A 24,396-nucleotide genomic window follows, 5' to 3' on the forward strand; every position below is an offset into this window, starting at 1 on the left:
GCTTATAGAGCTTTCTGAAGCATCCACCAGATGAAAACACTGAACCATGGCAAGCATCCTGACACCATGACATTTGGTGCCTGCTTAATTTCTGGATGTGGACATGGGATGCAGTCCATGTTGTATGCTGGTATATTGCACAAAATATATGGGGAGCAGCCCGATGTAGCAGTTAGAATTTCGGACCAGTATCTGGGAGGCCTGGGTTCAGATCCTCACTATGCCATGGCGGCTTGCTTGGTGACTTTGGGCCAGTCATAGAATCTCAACCTAATGTACTTCACAGGGTTGCTGTGGGGATAAAATGGAGGAGAGCTGCTTTAGGTCCCCTTTGGAGAGAGAGGTGTGGTTTAAATGAAATAAATAAATCCTTGAGAATATGTGAAGAATCACAAAGTGATGAAAGTATTACCTCTTAATCTTGTTTTGATCTTCCAGACCTCTTGAGGTAGATCATGAACTCAAGGGAAGTCATTTCCTCCCATGTCCCTTGATTTCTTGTCATCGTTCTCTTTCTGTAGTCCCTGCAAGGACCGTCCCCCTGCCCCATTATTGATTGCTTTCCTTTCACTTGTTTTAGCTTCTAAGGGCCAAGCTACAAGTGACGAATGACACTTGAACGGCAAGTGGATTGAGTGGAGTGCAAGTGAACAGGGAGAAATACACTTGCCATTCAAGTGTCATTCGTCACTTGTAGCTTCGCCCTAAGATCCCTGTCTTTAGGATTGCTCTTTTCCTGGCCAGAAAGCAATCATTACATCCCTGCTGCCTGCAGTCCACCTCACCCCACCCCCACCCTCCATCAACGGGGGAAACCTTCAAGTATAAGGCCGGAAATGTAACCTCCTCCCCCAGGCTATTTTTATTTAATGTTCCTTTAAGCATCGATTTTATCTTTATTCTCATTTTTTATCATGAACGTGCATACAGAATTTAATCTCAATGTGGTACTCTCTCTCTTTTTTTTAGTAACTGCTTCCTTTCTTATCAGCATATTTTATAACTGGCACATTCTCTGCATAGTCTCTTGTTACCACAGAAGTTATCTTTCTGTCATTTATGGGGAGGGGGGAAGTCCTCCACTTTAAATAATTCTGCTCATTGTGGCCTACAGGGTAGGGTATTGGTCTTAGATATAGGAAGCTTTGGGTTTTAGCGGCCTAAATTTGTGCTTAGCACAATTCTTTAAATGAAGCCTCAAGGCCTTCAGTAAGAAAAAATTGCCAACCATGGATGCGATTTGACCATTGGGTCACTTGACAGTGCCATGTTTGTTCTCAACAACCCATTTCATATCTAAACATTTAGAAGGTTAGTGATTGACCTTGCAGAACTTGTGAAGCACTTTGTCCATTCAAAATGCAATATATTATTACACTATCATTATAATGTTAACCCTAAAGTTCCATATAAATAGATAAAATGCTGCAAAGATAATTATTTCTTTGAGAATAATTTCTCTGTAAAGATCTCCTGCCCCTACCAAAGTCATTTTCTGGTGCAATGGAGGCGCTGCGAGGTGCACTGAGGCCCAGCTCCAAATGGGTGATTTTTACCTATCTCGGTGCCCCTCATGGCTCCCCTGTTGAGCTGGAAATTAGATTATTTTCTGGTGCAATGGGGGAACAGCAGGATGCACTGAAGCCCCGCTCAGTAAAAGTTGCCCATTTAGAAGCGATTTTTATTGAACTGGGTTTCAGTGTGCCCCATGGCTGAAGAAGTGGGGCATGCATGCACATCTTTCCCCCCAGCCTGCCGGGTGAGGGGCTGGTGGGGGTGGTGGGGAATGGCAAGCCTGTTTCCCTGGTTAACCTTGTTTAGTTACTCAAATTAATTTTGTGTTTCCCATTCTTACTTAAGATTTCCCCCCCTGATCTTACGACTTTATATGCAAACCATCTTGGGATATTTAGGAAAGGTGAGTATGAACATTTTAAATCAAATAAATAATATCCTTTTTTTCTGGCTGTTTGCTGTAATCACTACTTGAAAAACTTTTTTTAAAATTTACAACTCCTGTTACTGATTTATTTAACAAGCATTATTGCTCAGATTTCATAGGCTAAATCTGATAATTCCAGTTAGTTACATTCATCACAGAAACTGTATGAATGGGCAAGCTAGAGTTCTCTTTTGATGCCATGGTCTCTTTGTAGTTTTGGCCATTGCTACTACCATTGACAAATCACTTTACATTTTTGGAAGATATTCTTAATCTCTTACTAGGCAATGGAAACCACCATTACAATCTGCAGGAGATTGTCAAGTAGGCCAGAAATGACCATTTGGCTAGTGGGTGTTGCTTAAAAGAGCACCCATAGTGCTTATCTGAAGCAGACTCCCAAGCATTCCTGGGGATGGAACGTGTGAGTGGCGGGTGAGGTCTAAATGTACAGGATATTAGAAGCATCCACAGACCTCACATTTCCAGTAATGGCTTGTTATGTGGCCTCATGTATGCACAGAGGGTAAGAGAAATAAGATGCTTGTCACAATCCTATGCACATCTGCTCAGTAATATATACTGGATGTTCCACTATGTTCAATGGTGCTTACTCCCAAGTAAGTGTATATAGGATTGCACTCTCTGTTGGGATAATACAGACATAAGGACTGCAGAGTTCAGAAAAGGATTGTAGCATTTATGAATGTCAATACATTTCTGGTAAATAAACCAACTATAGTTCTCCCATTCACTCTAGAAGAGCTTCGCTATAATTCTCTTGCAGATCTGTCAGAGAACTAGGCATGTACCCCAATAAAAAAAGATTGGTAACTGACTAGGAAACAGGATAGTAAGATCTTTCCCTCTCTCCTAGTATTTCTCAAGTAGGCCTGTTTCCCAATTAAAGAAATCTTAGTTGATTAATTATGAGTTTTGTGTGAGTCACCTGTTAAATCTGCATGAAATTACATATGAATAAAGTCCTGAATAAAAAGAGCACACAATCCTTGTCTCTTCTAAAAGGCATTCCCAAACGTGTAAGAGAAGAAATAGGGCCTCTTCTAAGATAATGCCTACCATCATTATAATACGTTTTTTTCTTTTAACAATTTAATGTTTGGTATTTGATCAGGAACACCTTTGTTAGTTAATTAAACATGGATTAAGTATTGGGCTGATTTACCTTTGTTGCACTACAGAATATGTATAAATGCATCCTAAGAGAACAAGAATTACTGTTACTGTCAAAAACTCTTGAAAATGTAACTGTCTTGATTTTTTTCTCAGTGTTTGTTGGTTCTCTTCAGTCATTAGGCATGGGCTCCACCTTTTCAGCTAAGCAGCCTGTGAAGACATAGATATGAACAGATGTCTCCTGGCTCTCTTATCTCCTGTTTCTCCTCAGCCTTCACAAGCAATGAAGATGAAACATTCTTTCAAAATGCCAGGCAACAATGAGAGTAACTGTGCTTCCTTAGAACTCTCATGCTACATTCTGTCTTCCTCACCACAGTCCAAAATTTATGGAATCCCATTAGGAAATCAATTATTTCACTTTTGAATGTTCCAGATCGTCTTACGTCAGCCCAGGAGGAGGCAAAGACCCATTTTCCTTTAAGTCGGTACTCCTCTAGGTGGGTGCCATGGCAACCAGAGAATACTTAAGTAACATTCTATACACACACATATTGCTCATCCTTAAACAGTTGTGACAGCTCAGCGACTCCAGACAGCTATTAACCAGTTGGCAAGCTGGTGGTCTGTATCATCCTACCAAAAGGTGAGGAGAATTTTAATACACTTCCATTCCTGATCAAAAATCTAAGAAGCAGAGTAATAGTAACCTTTTATTTATTACTTGGCAGGAAGTTTAAGGTCTTACTATAATGTTACAGGCACACCGTGGTAAGTTACCAAAATAACATGGTAAATAGGCTGTATTCACCCAACTGCCTCTCTGTGGTTGGCCTACTTTGTGCTGTAATCACCCAGTATCTACAATACATCATAAAAATTCTCAAGAGTCCATCTGCAGCTTCACTTCTTAAGATAAGATGTGCTTTCTCGCGTCTTCCAGGAGTTACAGTTCTAGCAGGAGAACTGAATCACATGTTTGGGTTTACTGACTTTGGGAACAACATATATACATGTCTTGAAACAAATATGACAGCTTCGTTCACTGCTGCTTCAGTGCTATATACAAAGTAAGTAGAGTGACTGGAACCAATAGATTTCTTGCCTTAATCATTTGAGAAGATGAGACTCAGTGGAAAAGACAATAAAGGTAGGAAAAACTGAAGGCAGTAAGAAAAGTGGAAGACTCAACATGTCAATGATGTTTTGGGGGTCATTAATTCATAAGTTCACCATAAGTCAGAAGTGACTTCAGGGCACACCTCTCTCTCTCTCTCTCTCTCTCTCTCTCTCACACACACACACACACACACACACACACCAATGATTTTTGTTGACCAATAAACTGATAGCTCAGATGAGCCTGATCTCATCAGATCTTAGAAGCAAAGCAGGGTTGGCCTTGGTTAGTAATTGGATGTGAGACCTCCAATGAAGACCAGGGTTGCAGAGGCAGGCAATGGCAAACCACCTCTGTTAGCCTCTTGCCATGAAAACCACACCAGGGGGCGCCATGAGTCAGCTATGACTTGAGGGTACTCTACCACCAAACTCAACTGTATCTTTAATAACTCTGTAGAAGGCAGAATTCCAGAAGCTGTAACTTTTGTCATCTTTGAAGTACTGCGACATAAGAATCTACAACTACCAATATTCCTTCAATAATGACACTGATTTAGTGCTACTTCATAAACTGTACCTCAATAATATTTACAACTATTTTGCATAGTATCCTACTAGTATTATTTCCGTATTATAGAATGTGCAGGACTGCCTAAGCACACAAAATGTGTTCATAGCTGAGCTATGGTGTCAGCCAGAGATTTCCCTAACTTGCAGTTCATATTCTTAATCATTATGCAACATAACGCAGCTCTCATGTTGGAATATGGTTTGGATTGTGAAAACACAGCTGGGCTGCAACTGGCATACTTGGGCTTCTGGATGCTTGGGTGGGATGTCCTTGCCATGTGGTGGTATGATGATAGTAATTTTGACTCAAGCTGTATAAATGCATGGCAATGCTTTTTTAAAGTAATTACAGTTTTAAATTAACATGAGTGATATATTTCCATGGTTGAAAAGATACTTTCAAAGTAGCAGAGCAAGGCATTTGTTCATTGTGGGAATGTTCTGTCCATAACATTTTAGAAGTCTTTAGATGGATGCTCAGACCGTATTAAGAGATACATCACCTAGTAATCAATGTTCAATGGCAGGGTTCCTTTGCTACTAAGTTAAATGGCAACCATATAAAAATGTTGCTCAGGGATAGCTGAGAAAGCGTAGGCACATTTAGGAAAAAGGTAAATGCAAGGTACTTTCACCAGTAATTAATTCTGCTAAGCATTTAGCAGAAAGGATATTGATAGGGTTTTTTTGGGGGGGGGTACAATTGAGTGCTGTTCCTTCCAGCTACACTAATTTTGTTCTACTTCACACAACTTTTAAGGGATCATAGATTATTGATTTAATCAGTATAATTTAGTCTGTGTTTCAATAATCTCATGATCTTGTTTGTAAGATAACTGTTATGTTTCTGAAAATGGACTGTGGTGGTACAAGAAATATGTAATGAGCAGCAACTTGGGTGGGTGGTAAATCAGTTACAACAGACTTATGATAAGATTGTTATGTTGTCAAGAATCAGATCCAGTTTCATTCTGGGCATGTTCATAGGAGCTGGACTCAAAAGTGTATACAGTATCAGAATCAGGGAAGAAGGTTATCAGTTTAGGTCATAATAAAACAAAGTTCTTCTCACACATGTACCAAACTGGGTAGGATCCATTTCCATGCAGCTTTGAGTCTGCCCCACTGAATCAACACTTTGCTAGGAGACAGAGTACCAACTTAGTGAAAAAATCCCACATGATCCACACAATCACTACATCCATATGTTTTCAATAATCACCCCCAAACACACACACACTAGAGCTGTGGGAATTAGCACCACAAGAAAGTAGTTCCCATGCAGTTTGTATCTGTGTGGGCTCAAACAGAGGAGACAATGATCACATGTCTCCTTCCAAAGAACATGCCTGTCCTTCAATCCGTAAAATACAAATTTTCAGGCTTGTGTAGTATCAGTTTGCCTTAAGGTTGTGCAGTGACTTGGTTTTGAGAGTCAAACCTGGGTTCCTGGTTTTATTAAATTAGCACTTCAAAGGAAACAGAAAAGAGTTTTAAAGGATTCCTGTTTTCTTCTTTAAAATGCTAGTGCTGCAGCAGAGACCCTGGCAGTTCTACAGCTGTCTCTTTGACACCCATCAGAGTGCAGCAATTTCTTCCTCCAGCAATGCTCAGTGGTGGGAGTTGGGATATTGCTTGTGGCTTCTGCCCAAAGCCACTGCTGCCTTGTCGTAGACAGTATGTGTTATTATATGTGAACATGCAGTGAGCTATGCCTCTTTCTAGATAAGTAGATGAGATTGGAGACTGAGTGTTGACTGATCCACACAAAGTTTCATTAGACCAAAAGGATTATAACAACCCAACCTGCGTTCCAGAGCAACTCAACAGATTGATCTATGCTTCCCTAAAAATAGACCCTCCCCCAAATATTTAGCACTGTTTCCCAAAGTGCAGCTACAAGAGGAAACAAGATGCCTGAGTGGATATGAGTGGCATAAAGAGGACTGAAGATATTTGGGTTGTGCAGAAGATAAATAGTCAGAAAGCAATGGAGCCAAAATTATCCAGAGAAAAAAAGAATGCAAGAGAGAAAAAGAAAAGTCCTCCAGGAAATGTTTGAATGCATCATCATGGAGCAGAAGCGAGGATATGATTGGCAATATATTTCACTGCCAGCATAGTCTCCTTGCAGGTTGGCCTTATCTTTGATTCGGGGAGCAGAAAGCCATATCGACCGTGGTCCCTAAGCTCAAAGACATACGAATATTTAATGCCCTCGTTGTAAGCCCAGTCAGTACTAGAACCGGAGACAGGGTCTGCAAAACAGGAGAGACGATGGCTGTGTTAAAGAAAATATTGGCACAAATTCTGATATATTGGCACGAATTCTGGTAAAACGGGAATACCTTCTGTGTGATAGGATGGCAGTTTAAACAACATATACTTATCAGTTATTATAATATTGTGAGAGTGGAAGAACAATAAATTCTTTGGCTCTTAAACTATAACTGATCCCCCCCCCCCCCAAATTCTATCTACTAGATCCAGGCAAAAATACGTGGAAGGGACATATAAAACAATCAATTAGTTTTGTTCACATTAATTTGAGGCCAAGCGCACTTCAGAGCTCTTTAGGTCATAGTAACAAACTTGCTGAAACTGAAAGTAGCTTTTCTCTTGCTGACTCTCAGTGTTCCAACTGCTGCAAAGATGCCATAAAGCAACTGTTGAAAATGCAGTAAGATATGAATCCTTAGACAAAACATTCATCTTAATGGTCTTTCTTAACTGTCAGCCATTTCCGTACAATGAGCTTCCAACTTCCTAGTGTAAAGTATACAAACACCATGTGAAGTGGCTCATAATGGCATGGTGAGTTCCTGCTCCTTGTTGACTGTGGTGGCTGGTAAGATTGGGAAACTCAAAAGGTAATGAAGCCATACCGCATGGCTTTCTTTGTAGGTGGTGGCACATCACAGAGAAGCAGCTGGAGAGCAGGAAAAAGTAATTGGCTCTAAAGAAGCAGATGATGAGCTAGAGGTAACCGTAGGTAGGAAGAAAATGATGATGTGCTGTAGTGGCTAATAATGTGAATGGTAAATCTCCATGTTAATTTTCCTCAGTTGTCCATTAATCTAGGAGAAGAGTTCAACATCAGTGGTAGGTTCAGTCTTCCAGGTTCAGTCTCCAGTTTTTCCAGTTAAAGAATCTCGGGGATTTGAGCTGGGAAAAATCTAGTCCTAAAAGCTTGGAGAGTTGCCTCACAGAGAACAATATAGGTCTAGATAAGTGACAATTTGAGGTAAGACACAACTAGTATTTAAAAATCAGCTTCTAAACAAAAATTGCAGAATAGTCTTTTTCCATCTCAGGCAGTGTTTTGAAGTGAATTCAGAAATTCCTGTTGAGGCAGAACACTTGAGGGATTTCAAAGTAAGCAAAAAAGCTTCAATCGAGATGAATTACATTTTCGGAATGGTAGCTGCCCAAAACTCAGGCTGAGTTTTGCCTGAAGTGAAATTTCAAAGCAGATTGGCTTCTTGGGAAAATCATCCATGGGGTTTTGAGGAAAGAAAAAGGGAGTTTGGATAAGACAGAGTTCTTCAGTGGTGGGTAGGTTCTGTATAGCTCTAGAAAATTGAAACATACTTACATATTGTTTCAGCTATTGGTCCATATGTGTATTTTGTACCATAGAGAGTAGATAAAGCATCCACTGCTTCTTTTGCCACTTTATTCTGTATTGGAAAAGAAGTAAATGTTTACTTTCCCCCAAAGGCTCAACTCCATGTGGATTCAGTGGCACTGCAATAACTTCAGATCAAAACCCTCAGACAATATCTTTTATTGGTAAAATTATAGGCTATATCTTAATTCTTGAATACTTCATATTATGCATAATGTATCAACATTAGTTTCATTATTTACTGAACAAATGTGCTTAAAACGTCAACTAAAAATTAGGCAATGGACCCAGCTCTCAGGCATGGTTCCTGTGCATGTATTTATCATGTTCATGTTCTATTGTAAGCTGATCGACAGACGTTAGACTGGAGTTTGCTACTTTCACAAGAAGGAGCATTATGTTTCATCCCGATGACTGAGAACAGATGGTTTCTTCATGTATCTTTGAGGCTCATTTGCATCCAATCCTTGCTTATGGGCACTGGGCAATAGGGCATGTCTGTTCTGATAGGGAAATGATTATGTTTTTCAATCATGCCTTCTGGGGTTTTTGCTACATGTAAACTTTGTGGACCAATCCAAAGTCATCCCATGTTTATTCTTGCTGTTTTCTTCTAAAAAGTTAGAATCTGATCATCATGGGGATATCTCAGTGCCTCAAGCTATGTTCAGAATAGTCTCCAAGTCTGGGCTCTTTACACTTTCATAGTTTCTCACCAGACAGTGAGTGGAAAATGCTACTTGTTGGCATCTGGCTGTATTGGATATGAGAACAATTCAAATTGGTTTCTATAAAGAAAAAGCATCCCATTTTAAATGTGAACAGTGAGATGATTGCCAAAATACAGACTGTTTAAAAGCTAGAGTATGTGCTCCACTGAGAAGTTGGAGTGATTACTTTTATAATACTGTTTCTTCCAAACAAAATTTTCAATTTTACTTTGATAGCAGCCATGGGGTCACAAATCAATGGGCCATGTGTTGGCTTCTTTCAGTTCTCACTCCTTGCAGTTTAAAGTACAGAACATGTATATGAAAAAAAAAATCTCACTTTTTAAAAAAGCTAAATGTGGAGATGGGAGTGCTAATTTAACATCCTGTATTTCTCTGTGTAGGTAAAAGACACAAGGGGGCAGCATTGATATATCTACATTTATCTTAAAACACCTACAAAATTTAAAAGCTGGTTTTCCAATAGGAAAGCTAGTTTCCATAAAGTCTTCCCTGTATGATGTAAGCAGGTGTCAAGCTGCACTTAGGGAAAAGAACATTTACCAAGAATTGCTAACACAGTTTTAAAAAGTCAAGACAAACAAACAAACAAAAACAACAACAAAAACCGCCTACCAAACAGTGGTATCATAAGCTCCTGTTCCTGTGATTTTTTTTTGGTGGGGGTTTCACATGCATTGTTGAAGCCATAGCTATCTGGGTGGATCTGACTTGTGCTGCAGTTGAATACAATGCAGATAAGAACTCAGATTCTGGGGCTTTTTGTACTTTGGGCCTGACTTAGCACTGTATTTGTGCAAAAGGAAGATATATGGACCTAGCTGCTTCCTACAACATCCATGGCACACCATCACTGTACTGTATTTATTTGTACTGCCCCCCTTTCTAATATTTCATCACTGTGTTTCCATAATTTAGCCATTTGCACTACAAGTATGGCTGAAATGGCAAAATGGTAAGAACGAACAAGCTGAGAAGGAAAAAGCAACAGGGTAGGGGCCATCGAATGGCAGCCCCCTAAGTCAAATCCAGATCCCTGAATGATGCTATCTGGCCTGTCAGATGCTAACCTTATCTGTAGAAAATAGTGTAGATGAGCTGCATAGGTGGCAGCAGGATTTGACAATAGGTATGGGGGCTTGGGTCACCATGCCACATTTGTACCCCATGTACACAGTGTGATGTGGTGGTTACAGTGTTGAACCACTGGGGAGAAGGGTGATGTGTACATAAAGTAGATAAATAAATTATCTTGTCCGAGTGGCACTCCAGTATAACTAGCTGTTTAGAGGGCATTAAGAATGGAACGAGGCAGCCAGCTTTTCCCTCTAAATGCAACCTCCTGCTTCAGTCATCTCTGAGCTCTTACCACAAAACTTGCTTCATGGTACAGAACCCAAAGCCTTTACACTTTATTGGAAGAACATCTAGCAACTGAAGGGAAGGTGTACATTTCAAACATAGTTCCCAAAATTATAGGAGGCAGAGTGGCTTCCCTCAGTTGGAAGAGAAGACCTGTCAGAGCAACACTTTAGGATTTCATTGAAACTTGGTGGCAAAATAATGCTAATATTCCTCAGTGGATGCTAATTGTTAAGAGGTGGTTCCCTGATAATCATCTGAGCTTGGAGGAGGTGACCCCATCCAGCTGAGGAAAGAGGCAGGTGTATGTTTGTCTAACGAAACAGCAATTGTTAAGTTTGAAATAGGCAGAGAATCTGTCAGATATTTCTCTGAGTTGGCTGAAACGCATTACTATGCATTGGTATTCTCTCGTTATTTTCTCTTGATAGAGAAAACAAGAGTATACATGTTCAAGAGAATTTGAAATCTTTTGGAGTAGAATTCCAAAGACAGGAGGGTAAATGATGAATAGAAGAAAATGACCTGTGTCACCTACAGAATTTTGTTCTGAATTCCAAAATGAACCCATATGAAAATCTGTTAACATTGAATTAGAGTTCGTTTATCAACCCTGTGCATATATTTTCCACATACCAGTAAATCATGATTGGGCGCCATGCTGTATGTATAGCCATAAGGAAACATCAGCATCTGGGAGTAGGAATGGAAACTTATATAGCCTTTGATGATGGTGAGGTGGCCCCGAATGAAGTTTGCAACTTCTTTAGTTTCTTGTTCAGACTCTGCAGAGGCGCCACAGTATATTGGGCTGCAAGGATCATCGGAAGAACCTTCTTCTGCAAGGAAAAATTTACAGATCTGATGTTAATACTGAACAAAGTTGTATTTCTAATCAAGTTTGTCAAGTGGTGGTTACAATCTTTTTTTCAGTGGGACTCAAGATGGACTTGCTTGGCTCAGATTGTGCTTTTCATGGCATGATTGTAATGAATGCAGGATAGGCAGCTAATTTGAAATACGGCTTAAAACAGTGGTATTCACTTAGGGTTGCCAACTCTGGGTTGAGAAATACCTGGAGATCTTGGAGGTGGAGCCTGGAGAGGGCAGGGTTTGGGGAGGAGAGAGACCTCAGCAGGTTATAATGCCATAGAGTGCATCCTCCAAAGTAGCCATTACCTTTCAGGGAGCTGTTCTCCATCATTGGGAGATCAGCTGCAATTCTGGAAGATATCCAGGTCCCACCTAGAGGTTGGCAACTCTAACTCTGTGGCTTGTGGAGAGCCACAATCACAGTTACCAACAACCAAACGAGCCTCATTTCCTTCCATTCACGTCATGAGGCCTGCACCTCAGGGAAGCTTGAAGCTCACCTATTCCTATGATGGCAATTGTTTCAGAATGGAAATCACCTGCCAACCACAAGCTCCAGCAGGCAAGGGCCTTGACCACTTTCCTGAAACATGGGAGAGGTGCCATATTGAGGAACAATGCTCAGAAGAGCCATGAGTAGTGTGCCAAAGAGCCACGTGTGGCTTCCGAGCCACTGAGTAAGTGTCACTGCTCCAGAGCCTTCTTACCCGTGAGTCTTTGAGCCTTTATTGATGCAATTTATTTATAAGGTGAATGTGAAGGACTATAAGTTCAACTTTTATACCATTCTTTTCTTTCTTTCCTTTATTAATTTTATAGTATTTTACTATGGCATATAAAACAGCCTGACCAGGGAAGAAATGACCTTTATTCAAGTTACATTAAAAGCTTTGCTGAGCTAGATTGCTAAGGTTAGTTGTGAAAACAGATCTGCTGACAGTGCTTAAATATTGTCGAAACTGTTTTGTATAAGGCATAAATGTAAAAGAAACAGGAACACAGAAAGTATAAAGAATAGAGAAGTGGGGAGTTGACTCAGAGAGGCTGTGATAATAAAACAACGTGCTTTTCCAAAAAGACATGAGGACATCGTAAGTTGTTTGTATGAAACTCCAAATTTGGATAAAGGTATAACTAAGCCAATGAAAAATTAGGGGAGCGGAAAAATGTTAAACATGTCAATATCTAAAAGGATAAAGGTAGATTTCAAACTCTGATTGGGGCTTCTAACTGCTTCTAAGACCCAAGGAAGGTCAGAATGCCCAGAGGGAATTTGCACCTGAAGATTTTATGGCAAAGGTACTTCTCTGAGAGGTGAGACCTCTTTATTGTCCAAAACAGGGACTACCTAATAGAGATGTGTACCATTATATCTAATCAAGGAAACCAATTTAAGTGATTTTATAAGTAGAGTGATAGTTTTATGCTAGGTTTACTTGCTTTTGTACTGATTCAGTCATTTCATAATAATTGTTATATGGTATAATATTAATAAAATTGAATTGTATCCTTCTCCTGGTGTTATCCCTTCCAGCATGTGAAGCACCTTAAGGAATGCCAAGCTTAAATTTTAAAGGGAAAACATTTTCCTGCAAATGTCGACCCTCTGCTGCTGTCCTGAATGTTCATTCACAACAAATGCCTCTCCGAGTCTCTCTACACAAGACATCTGACATGTGAAGAACATGTGTTGGGAGATGCAATGTTAGCCAGGAAGGGTAGTTTAAAAAGACAGAGCTGGCGGCAGAGCAAAGGCTGTGCTATACACTGGAGGTGAAATTGAGAGAGACTTGGAGGAGGCGAAGATGAAATTAACAAGCCCTCTGAGGAGCGATTTCTACCAGTGCTTTTTAAACTCTGCTTTCCGGCTAACGTTGTGGCTCCCTATACTTGATGAACATGCACCAAGGCATCTCGTGTAAAGAGACTCTCAGTTAAGAAAGATTCAGATCTCTGAGTGAATGGTATACAGTAAGGTGATTTAAACTTCCTGTATGAAAATACTGTTGATGGCTGATTCCGCACACGTTGGATAATGCACTTTCAATGCACTTTATCAATCGTTTGAGGTGGATTTTTTGTTCCGCACATGAAAAAATCTGTTCCAAATGATCTATAAAGAGGATTGGAAGTGCATTATCCAACATGTGCGGAATCACTCGATGTTTGTTCTAAAAAAATAAACTGCATTTTTCATTGAAGAGAAGACTTAGCTGCAGTGAATTCTTCATCACGCAAACAGGTTGTGAATGGGTTGTGTGAATGTGCCACTTGAATTCTCAGCATATATGGGCTGCAGAGGTTGGATGAGCGTTACAAGCCTACCAGAACCCCTTAAAAGTATGCTAACATTCATTTTTGCTTTACATTAAATCCTGAAAGCACTATTTTGCAACTTATCCCACTCATCCCAGCAGAAAACGAATTGACCTCCATTATATTATACTGGAATAAATGATTGTTTCCAGAAACAATCAAATGAGACCCACCAGCCAAGGTTTACTGCTAATGTTTTCAGTTGCTTATTACATTTCAGGCCATGTTGCATTTTCCTTTGCTACTAAATATACTTACTGCACCAAGAGACTTGGAAATTCCTGTTCAGGTCAGTGCCAATGCAATCACTGTTGGAGTTATTGGAACGATTCTTTCTCCACATTCGATCCTGGTAGGATAACATGATTGAGATTATCTTCTATTTTTCTATGCACTTTGACTTCATATTATTTCTGAAAAGTTTAAAGATCTTATCTGTTTGCACAAACTACATACAACTCCTGCACATTGAGGTGTAAGGATTGTGACAATCCTACCCTGCTTCCAGACTGGCCTTGCCACAATTCCCTGCCCTTTGCCTTCACCTGTTGTTCATAAGTGTAAATGGCATGCATGTACATAAGCCTGAAAAAAAGTGAGAATTGCAGGTGGCCAGGTAACAGTTGTGGATCTGGGCTGAATGGTCTGGATTCAGAGAATAGTGAACTAAGAAGAGTTCCTTCCTCCCCACTACAGCACTTTGCATCCCCTGAAAATTTATTATTGAAGGTCCTTGGTTATATGGGAATGTTGTGGCATACAGTATGGAGGAGGACTTCACTGGGAAGGGCTGATTGGCAGAAACCAGTCCTTATTCTTGCATAGGCTGCAGTGGAAGAGGGGAGCTGAAAAAGATCTATACCCTGCAAATGCCACTCAGGTATGTGGTTCTCTGGATCCAAGACTGTGTCTGTCTTGGGACCTGGATGCTAGACAGAAAGGTGAGAATACAAACGTAATAAATAAATAAATGTGTGCATATACTAATGTAGTTTAGCGGTATACACTCTGTATTTGTGCTTACCTATGAAATCAAACCCAGCCTCTTATTCCCCCTCCCCCCTTCCACCTACCATTCCTCTTCAGAGTTTTTAGGGTCACAGTAAATAGTTGTATTAAACCAAGTTCATTAGAGAAGCTAGAAATGTAGACAGTACTTCAGTCCGTGTCCAAACGTAGCCATCGATGTTGAACACTGGAAGAACATAGAAGTTCATGCTGTCCAATAGCTTTGTCATGACCTTGTCCTTTCCGTATGTTACAACAGCCTAGAAAAGACCAACATATTATGTACAATTCCATTCCTAATCAGCTGAAATATCTGTGTTCTTAAAATCTGTATTTTTAAAATCTATATTGTTAATTCTGCAACTGAACAGGGTTTTCTTTGTCTTTTCTTATTTCCTGTCTGTTCATTGATTTACATTTCTTATCTGTTCAATCCTGTAAACAACATACCATTTTTTAAAAAAAGTTGCAAACAATATATATTACAAATGAAGAAAGATTCTTTGTCCAGCCTTAAAGGCTTTGGAATCATGGCAGAGATGCAGTTCTGCAGTCTGGTTTAGGTTAAAGAGGTGATTGTAAATTCTTCCTATTAAAGTTTGTTGATGTTAAGATACCCTGAATAAAAGGACTGGCCATTTTTTTTCCTGTAGTCATTACGTTGCCAGAATTTTATCTTACCTTTGAAAATCCTCTATGATAATAAAGCCCTACAATTTCTATGAATAAGCATCCATTGATATGAGATCTATATATATCTTCCAAGTCAACCTACTTTCCACTGACAAGTATCCCTTCCTTTTGATAGTTACTGCGGCACTCCAAACATAGTTTCACCTAGGGTGTCAACTCCTGGGTAGGAAATTTCAGGAGATTTCAGAGTGGAGCTTGGGGAGGGGAGGGTCTGGGAAGGGAAGGGACCTCAGCAATGACATAGTGTTCACCCTCTCTATCTGCCATTTTCTTCATGGGAACTGATCTCCGTAGCTTGGAGATCAGTTGTAATTCCAGGAGATCTCCAGGACCCACCGGGAGGTTGCCTACCCTATACATCCTGTTGGCCATTGATTTGGAAAGGTGTAACCCTGCTTAGGGCCCTGCCCTGGATGGCCCAGGCTAGCCCAGTTTCATCAGATCTCGAAAGCTAAGCAGGGATGGCTCCACTTAGTAATTGGTTGGGAGAGCACCAAGGAGGGCTAGGATTGCTTCATACAGACAGGCAATGGCAGACCACCTGTGATTGTCTGTTGCCTTGAAAACCCTATGGGGTCTCTGTAAGTCAGTTATAAGTAGAACAGCACAGTCAACTTGAATCTAGCAATGTGCAAGCAGAAATGGAAATATAGTACAGTTCCACTTGTGCAAGATCTTATGACATACTTAGGGCTTTCCTCTGAGAGTAGCCAGAAATTGCTTGCATAACATCATATGCAAGTGGAAAAGCAGACTGGAATAAGCTATGTATGTGTTCCACATTCTCAGTAGCAGTTCTGTCCTATGCTAGTGCCGCTGAGACCTTTCCACGACATATTATTCTGCCCTGTCCCCCAGTCCTCATTCATGGCTTTGATATGGGAATATCAATGATGGATTTAGCCAGCCCATGCTGTGGGCGGATGTGTGGTATCTGGCCTAATCAGGTCTGGAAAGGAGGAGAAAGATGGAAGGACCTAGAATAGGAAACGACAGGATTAAGTCCAGAAAGGCAGGCATGAAGAAGCAGGTGGGATGCAGTCCCAGGCTTTGGGATGTCATGGGCAGAGACAGCTTAGGACCCTCCCTTGCCCTCTATGAGGCTCACTTCTTGCCCTCCCGCCCATGTGCCCCCACCTGCATGTGCACCCTTCCTTTGCCCACTCACAAGCTCTTCTACCTGGCGGAGAGGGCGGACTAAAAATCTAATTAAATGAATAAATACATACATACGTAACCACCTTTGCCCACTCGCAAACACTTCCACAGCTGCCCAAACTGCTTGCATGGTGGTGGGTCCATGCAGCTAAGAGTGCCACTACCATAGCTACCAGGAATACTGATGCTTTGGGCACCGCCCACATGCCCTTCTCCAGCAGCACTGGGTAGCATATGCAGCTGGGAACAGAGGTGACAGAACAGGCCATGAGAGTACTTTATGCAGGTATCAGAGATGCGTGAATAGGGAGACAGCAGCAGTGGGCCCCACCAGAAGCTACAAGCTCTGACAGGTACCTCACCTCACCTCACCATGTGCTGACACCAGCCCTGGATGCAGGAACACCCAGACAGGAACAAGTACTGGGCAGGGGGTTGAACTAGATGGTCTGTATGGCCTCTTCCAACTCTATGATTCTATGATTCTAAGTAAACATGTCTGTTGATGTAAGGATTCCTAACAAGAAGTATCTGAGGTCCAATGACAGAGAGAGTTTTGTGATACTTTTCAATTGTCCTACAAGTAAATAGTTGACCAGCTTGCCAACAGCCTCCTTTCTCCTGCTTTTGCAGGCTGCTTTAGAATCCGCAACTAGTGACATTAGGGAATCTCAATCAATCTAATTGAGTTTCACTACAGGCATTGAAAGCTTTGCTTTAACAGTTAGTCCTTGTAGGCATTTAAGCTCAGCAGAAAACTTTTTGATGTTAATTACTGCTGAGCTGAAAGGGGGCATTTTGCATGAAGGCTTTTGTCAGTTCTGAGAAGCCCCCATTCATTTGGCAATCTTTCAGAGGGGACTGTGAGCAGGCAAACAGATTTACCTATTCAGAGCAGAGGAAGAGAACAGTGACTTTACTCTGTACTAGCTTTATGATGCTGCCATTTAGCCAAATCTGATTTGATTTGTAGAGCTGTGATGACACCCTTTTTCAGATTGCTACCTATCTGTCCTCAGAAGGTGGGTACACTTTGGTGTAGTGGCTAAGAGTGGCGGGATTCTAATCTGGAGAACCGGGTTTGATTCCTCACTCCTCCACTTGAAGCCAGCTGGTGACCTTGGGTCAGTCACAGCTTCTCGGAGCTCTCTCAGCCCCATCCACCTCACAGGATGATTGTTGTAGGGATAATAACATATTTTGTTAACGGCTGTGAGTGGGTGTTAAGTTTTCCTGAAGGGCAGTATATAAATCAAATGCTGCTGCTGTTATTATTATTATTATTATTGTGGTGGTGGTGATGGTGATGATGATGAAAGGTCTCAGAAGATGACCACAGTGGTTGAGTATGTTCATAAAAGAGTAGGCAGTCCTTAAGGACCTATTTAGTTCTATGAAACGAAAAGCCTTGAATACCCATTTTTAATATTAAACTTTGGTTAAAGAGGTAGGACATTTCCCGCCTGGCTGGTTGGCAACCTAAGAATATATAGTTCAGCAGTAATAATAATATATGAAAGAAACTTAATGCAGGTTGAATGAGTTGCAGTGAACACTGAAAATAGAGCATTTGCAATAACTGACCTGTTTAACAAACCACTGGCAGAAAGCTGGTGAGATCCACTCTCGTGCATGAATACCACAGTCCATGAAGATGGCCTTCTTTCTGCCACTCTCTTTCCCAACCTGTTACCAGGAGACATTCACCTTTAGACATTTTTGTCACTGCATATTCATTCCGCACAAGAACATTGCCCATGAAGGATGTGGTGGATGACTTCAGAGGGTGTAACTTTGAGGCCCAACTAAAATGACTGGGTTACCCATGGACACAGCAACTAGCTGCGGTTGGTGCACTTGGAAAGCAGCCATAAATCATTCTTCCACCACCACCTCCTGCATCTTTCATTACAGATTTTATTTAATTTTGAATACCTGTGCCCCGCCTCTCTATACAAATATCTACAAGGCAGCTATAAATATAAGGTAAAGATCCAATGATCTTGACTGTAGCCATCCCAAATAGATAACATGATCATTTCTTAAGTCACTTCCTCATTGTACTTTCATTGTAAATGAAACAATTATTAAAGCATTTGACCTCATACCTTAAGAAGATACATGGGACGCCCTTCATAGGTCTTTCCAATCTGGATCCGGGAGACCAGTTTGGGATTATTTCTGGTGATTCTTTCAGTCCATGCAACAATCTGAGGATTGCAGAATAATAATCAGACAGTAAAGAATTCATGATTGAAAATATTTGAAACAATTAAATGAGATCCAAGCACTGCTTCTGTTACTTTTGTAAGAGGAAAACAAAAACGAATTGTACTGCTTTACCTTTTCCCAGTCATTGTATTTTCTGTAGCTGTACTGCTTGCGGAAAATGCTCCCTCCATCAATTTGTTTTTCAATCTCTTCTTGTAGATTTTGGAATAAAATCCTATGTTGGGGGGGGGGACGTAGGGGGACAAGTAGAATATTTAGTTCCTTCAAATTGCCTCTCAAGGCTCACTTCTTCCATGACACTTTGGCTTCATCATCAATTGAAGCAATATACCAAGCCCCTGGTGGGGGTAGAAGATTCCTGGGTGACCTTGGATCAGTCATATTCTTTCAGCCCACCCTACCTCATGCCTTGACCTGGGTAGCCCAGGTGATCCAGAAGCTAAGCAGGGTTGGCCTTGGTTAGTAATTGGATGGGAGACCTCCAACGAAGACCAGGGTTGCGGCAATGGCAAACTGCCTCTGATAGTCTCTTGCCATGAAAACCCTGCCAGAGGTTGCCATAAGGGCACCACACACACACCCTACCTCACAGGGTTGCTATGAGGAGAAAACGGAGGAGAGCCCTATATGCCAGCTTCAGTTTCTTGGAGGAAAAGTGGGATAAAAAACGTACTAATTAAATCCTGGCACATAAACTTGTTTACTGTATTCAAATAGAATATTAAAAACACTACATTTAAAATGATGTGATAATCCATCTGTTTGCTAAAAAGCCATTTTGAGCTGGGAAGGATGAGAAAATAAATCTCCACATGTTAGCGGAGGCGGCTGTTCTTTTTAGCACGTGTGCCATGAATCAAGTCCAGCGTATACCATAGTGCCACTTTATTGCATATTTACAGTGCTTTGCTTTCAGTCTGCTGAACTAGGGACCCAGCAACAGTACAGCACTGGAAAGCAGCCAGGACCACTGGTCTTCACACTCCTTTCTAAGAGTGCTGCAACCCTACATATGAAATCCTAAGCAGATTTATGCAGAATCCCACTCAAGTTTATTTAATGGGGCTTACTCCCAGGCAACTGTTTTTAGGGTTGCACTGTATGTCCCTTGTGGATACTCGATGCTCTAGGTACTCTGACTCAACATAATAGGTGAGAACATATTGTATCATTCCACTTACAACATATTGTAACTTCCACTTTACAACTTTCACTGGGTTGTTTTCACTGTATGTGAGCCATGTTTAAATGATAACAATGGCAGAACTCACATGAATTTCTACATTTCTGAATTTCCCCCAGTATTTTTTATTTATTTACTTCATTTATATCCCACCTTTCTCCCCAATGGTGACCCAAAGAGACTTACATTGTTCTCTTCTCCTCTATTTTATCCACAAAACAATCCTGTGAGGTAGGTTAGGCTGAGAGTATGTGACTGGCCACAAGCTTTCATGGCAGAGCAGAGATTCAAACCTGGGTCCCCAACATCCTAGAATAACATGCTAACCATTGTGCCACACTGGTTTATCTTTTGCAGGTTTTGCAGTACCAACATTCTAACAGACAACTGTTATGATGAATCCATATTTATTAGTATATTTAGCAGTCCACTTGGAAAAATAACGGCCAGAAGACGGCAGGAGTTAAGAGAAAGGTGACATATAATGGTTATAATTTGTAAAACTCAAACAAAATCTGGTCTTAGACAGTGAGCCAGTATAAGGAATGAACATGCATTTTTCCCTAGTTTGTTCAGTATAGCAAAATAATAAAGAATCTAGTAGCACCTTTAAGACTAACCAACTTTATTGTAGCATAAGCTTTTGAGAACCACAGGTCTCTTCATCAGAGGCATTTGATAAAGAGAGCTGTGGTTCTCGAAAGCTTATGCTACAATAAAGTTGGTAAGTCTTAAAGGTCCTACTGGACTCTACTATTTTGCAACTACAGACTAACATGGCTAACTCTTCAGTATAGCAATCAACTTCCATTTTGCTAAGCGTGCATGATGTAACTCCTAATAAATCCTAATAAAGATTGATTTTAAATGGATTTTGATTAACCTGTACAGTCTTTTAGGTGGACACTTTGATTTTGTTCATCGATGGCTTATGTATGTTCTTGCTTTGTTTACTGAAGAATTCTCTTTCAGACAAGACTGCCTATCTCAGTTTAATGATGTTTGGCTTACATTCATATCTTGAATTAAACTGCAACTACTTTCTCCAAGTTGCCTTTGTATATCATTATAATCCAGAGAATCAACAGTGCTCTTGAGCCGCCATTAGGTTATTAAATATCACTTACTCGTATTGTAGTTCATTCTGCTGCAGCTTCACCTGAACATAGTTCGCCAGATGTGCACTGACTTGGAAATCCACGTCTGTACCAATGACAATGTGATGAACTGAATCAGGATGCCAGAAGTCAAGCTGTGCAGAAAAATATGGATAGGCTGTAATTAAGCATGGGTGCATTCATGTCAATGGAATGGCAGACACTTATTTCCAACTACTGGAGAATCTTCTTCCCTCTCTCATTCCTCTTTCTCTCAAATTTCTTAATTGTCTCCCTTCTTCCCTTAGGCATGCAAGAACCGGAAACTTATGAGTAAATGTGATACATTTGGAAGAAAAGGAATGCTGATGGAAACTCTGTGGCCATTCCTGTCTAATAATAAAGAAATGCAAATTAGATAGGAAGGGGTGTTCCTTAATGTTCTTTTCCAGTACGTTCTAAATTAGTGATCATTGGTTTTTCATCTACACAGGTACAGATATCTTTCCAAGTAGTCTTCTCATAATTCTTGTCTGTGGTGGAAGACATAAATTTAACTCCCTTTCAGCCATGGTGTTTGTAGCTGCCCTTGGGCTACTTGCTGTGTCTCAGGCTAACCCACCTCACCGTAGTGTTTTAAGGACAAAATGGAAGAATGGAAAACCATGTATTCTCTCCTGAAATCCTTGGAAGTAGGGTGGGATAATATATACATTCTGAGTTCAGGAAATTGTCCATCACTGAATATATGATATTAGATGACATTTGATATCATTATTGATATATGACAGCATTTCATCATTAAGATACTGTGATATTAGTATCTGAATGTATTTGACATGCAAAGATATTTAGTACTTGACAGTTGGCAAGTCATGAGACTTTCTAACTGACACTTGCCAAGAGACGTCAAGGTGTCTAATACATCAGTGGAGACAGAATTTCACAACTCAAAATCAAGGTTGAATGCCAAATTGAAATTGCAGGATTTGAGTCCAGAGGCACCTTAGAGATCAATAAGATTTTCAGAGTCTGAAGAAGGGAGTTCTGACTCTTGAAGGCTTATACCCTGGAAATCTTGTTGATCTCTACAGTGCCACAGGACGCAAATCCTTCTGATCTACTGCAGATCAACTTGCTATCCACCTAAAACTGAAGTTGTACATTCAAATGGTGAGTATTAAAAAGGTTTTTGGCCACAATGGACCTCTTTTTATCTCTTCCTGTGAAGCGATTTTGTAAGCTAACTCACTGTAAACATCTCTTCAAAAATTCTTGTATCTTGTAATAACATTGCTTTAATTATACATTAACACAACACATGTATTTCTGAGATAAAAAGCTTTTACAAAAATCTGTGGAGAAAACATCAAAATGAAAATATGGTACATATATAGAATAATCTTACCAATACAGTAGAAGCCAGTTCCTTCAGAAAGTTCACTTGAGTTTCATTCTGAAGTACCACACGAAACACTTTTTCACTTCAATAGGAAGAATTACTTGATTAAAGTTGGGTTCACTCTACCCTTTCCTTCCTCACCCCAACATTCATTTCTTTGAAGTAAGGGACTTTGAACTGTGCTTTTTTGGGTTATCCCATTCATTTCAATTGGGTTGGTATGGAGAACTAACTGGTGGACTGTATACCTACATTTAAACATAGTAAGCCCACCAAACACCCCCCCTGCCCAATGGTAACATTTTCTGCCAACTCTAGGAACTGTACCTGTCAAAGCGACGAGCAAGAGAAACAGCCTGAGGCTTCACAAGGAGCCCTAAAAATAAAATAATAAACTTCATGATTTTGCTTTGGACATCACCCCTCATCTCTGCCCCTTATATATATCCCCTTTTCATGCACTACAATCACCCAGGTGACTTCCTCTTGCGTCTTCATTGGGTGGTGTGTCTTTATATATTTTTTAAAAAAATCTTGACTGAATTTTCAGTTCTACCAGAACCTCAGGACTGCAAAATATGACAATAAAGATAACATAAAGAAGAAAAAAAATGCAACAGAAAGTCCCAGGGATAGACGTCATCTGGAAAAGATAAATGAGATAAACAGTTCCATAGGTTGCTTCAGTGCTTAAACAAATAACAAGATTGGCGTCATAATCAACAATCAGGCAGGGCTATTCGTTCAGTAAAAGACTCATCTGCAAAGGTTTGGGTGCCTTTATTTTTTTAAAAAATCACCATTATGTTGTAAGCAGCAACCCCCACAACTGTTCTAAATGAATGCAGCTTTGAAAAATACAGAGCCACTTACTATCCAATCTGGTTAAAATATTTGTCCAGCATGAAACAAACCTGTGAGGAAAAATACAAATGTTACTCTTCCGACCGTAATAACTAAATAGCCAATGGATAAATGAAGACAGAACGGTTGTCTGGTTCCTTCTAAATGATCCAAAGAAGATGAACAGTAGAGAATGGTTAAAGTGGGGGGGGGGACCTCTTAAAGTGATACTGAGGAAGGGATACTTATATGTTCTCGTAGATTACTTTCTTCTGTTAAGAAAGAAAGGTGTTTCTTCAGGCAAATATTGCAAAACTTCAGCACTAAAGGGAGGGGAATTCTTGAGAACATGTCTTGCAGCAAATAAGGTTTGGGCTGAGTTTCTGTTTCCCTACCTGTCTACAGGTACCTAAGCCTGGGTGTGGCCAGAGGCATAAACCATTTGGCAAGAATCAATGGTGTCTTGGACATTGGTTTCCTCCCATGGCTTGCAGCCTCTGACCTTGAGTGAATCAGCCCAGTGGATTCATGATCAGCCTAGGATGTATTTAATTATAATGTATTGTAGACTTTATTTTCTTTCCTGTAAAGTGTTGCCAGCCACTGGTGGCTAATCTCTAGGAGCAACTGGGGGGTGGAGATGTGTGCCAGCTTTTTGCTGGCATGCAACATTACTTGTAGCTATGTCACCAGAAGGCATGCCAGGGGCAACTGTCTAGGATTCACCCCAAACTCTAACTTAGAGTGTCACCCCTCCAAGAGTGATGTGTGCTGGTGCAAAACTGGTACATTCCCCACTTTCCCCTGCTGGGCTGTGAAGCACTGGCAGGGACCAGGGGAAATGCCTGGGACCCCTATTCCTGTACTTTTTATTGCATCTTTTATTTTTTCTGTTTATTCAAATTATATTTTGTAAGTTGCTTTGTAAGGGGTTTAAGACGTCTAAACAAATAACTAAATAATTATGCCAATTGTTTTTGTTGGAGTGGAGTAGAATACATGTTGGCTGTCTTGCAGTGCCATCCTAAACAGAGTTACCTGATCTTTCCAAGCCAACTGACTGTTGATTACTGAAATGAGCCCATCACTCTTATTTTTC

At 40.4% G+C, this 24,396-nt stretch overlaps 1 protein-coding gene across 2 annotated transcripts; it reads right to left on the minus strand.

The window, feature by feature from the left end:
* Positions 1-3,779: 3,779 nt before the first annotated feature.
* Positions 3,780-22,864, minus strand: LOC129332552 (mast cell carboxypeptidase A-like). 2 transcript variants are annotated; one of them, XM_054983743.1, is made up of 11 exons: positions 22,782-22,864; positions 22,461-22,536; positions 21,083-21,207; positions 18,884-18,986; positions 18,649-18,750; positions 18,125-18,226; positions 14,839-14,949; positions 13,940-14,030; positions 11,129-11,331; positions 8,367-8,451; positions 3,780-7,029 (listed from the first exon to the last, which is right to left on the minus strand). In XM_054983743.1, exons 1-11 carry the CDS (start codon positions 22,853-22,855, stop codon positions 6,842-6,844), a joined length of 1,260 nt encoding a protein of 419 aa, XP_054839718.1. In that variant the 5' UTR covers positions 22,856-22,864; the 3' UTR covers positions 3,780-6,841. The 2 variants fall into 2 exon arrangements, with proteins under 2 accessions (XP_054839718.1, XP_054839719.1); XM_054983744.1 differs by lacking the exon at positions 3,780-7,029 and adding an exon at positions 8,241-8,252.
* Between the last annotated feature and the right edge of the window lie 1,532 nt (positions 22,865-24,396).

This window comes from Eublepharis macularius, chromosome 6, assembly GCF_028583425.1.
Source record: "Eublepharis macularius isolate TG4126 chromosome 6, MPM_Emac_v1.0, whole genome shotgun sequence".
Taxonomy (NCBI): Eukaryota; Metazoa; Chordata; class Lepidosauria; order Squamata; family Eublepharidae; genus Eublepharis; species Eublepharis macularius.

Bases quoted from the DNA above. Each gene is read 5' to 3' on its own strand.
- LOC129332552 (XM_054983743.1), bottom strand. From the start codon at position 22,855: ATGAAGTTTATTATTTTATTTTTAGGGCTCCTTGTGAAGCCTCAGGCT. The intron at 18,227-18,648 runs GTATGAGGTCAA...TCCTGGTAACAG, and splicing joins GTCCCATGTATCTTCTTAAG to GTTGGGAAAGAGAGTGGCAG. The intron at 14,950-18,124 runs GTCAGTTATTGC...GGTCTTTTCTAG, and splicing joins GCCAGTGGTTTGTTAAACAG to GCTGTTGTAACATACGGAAA.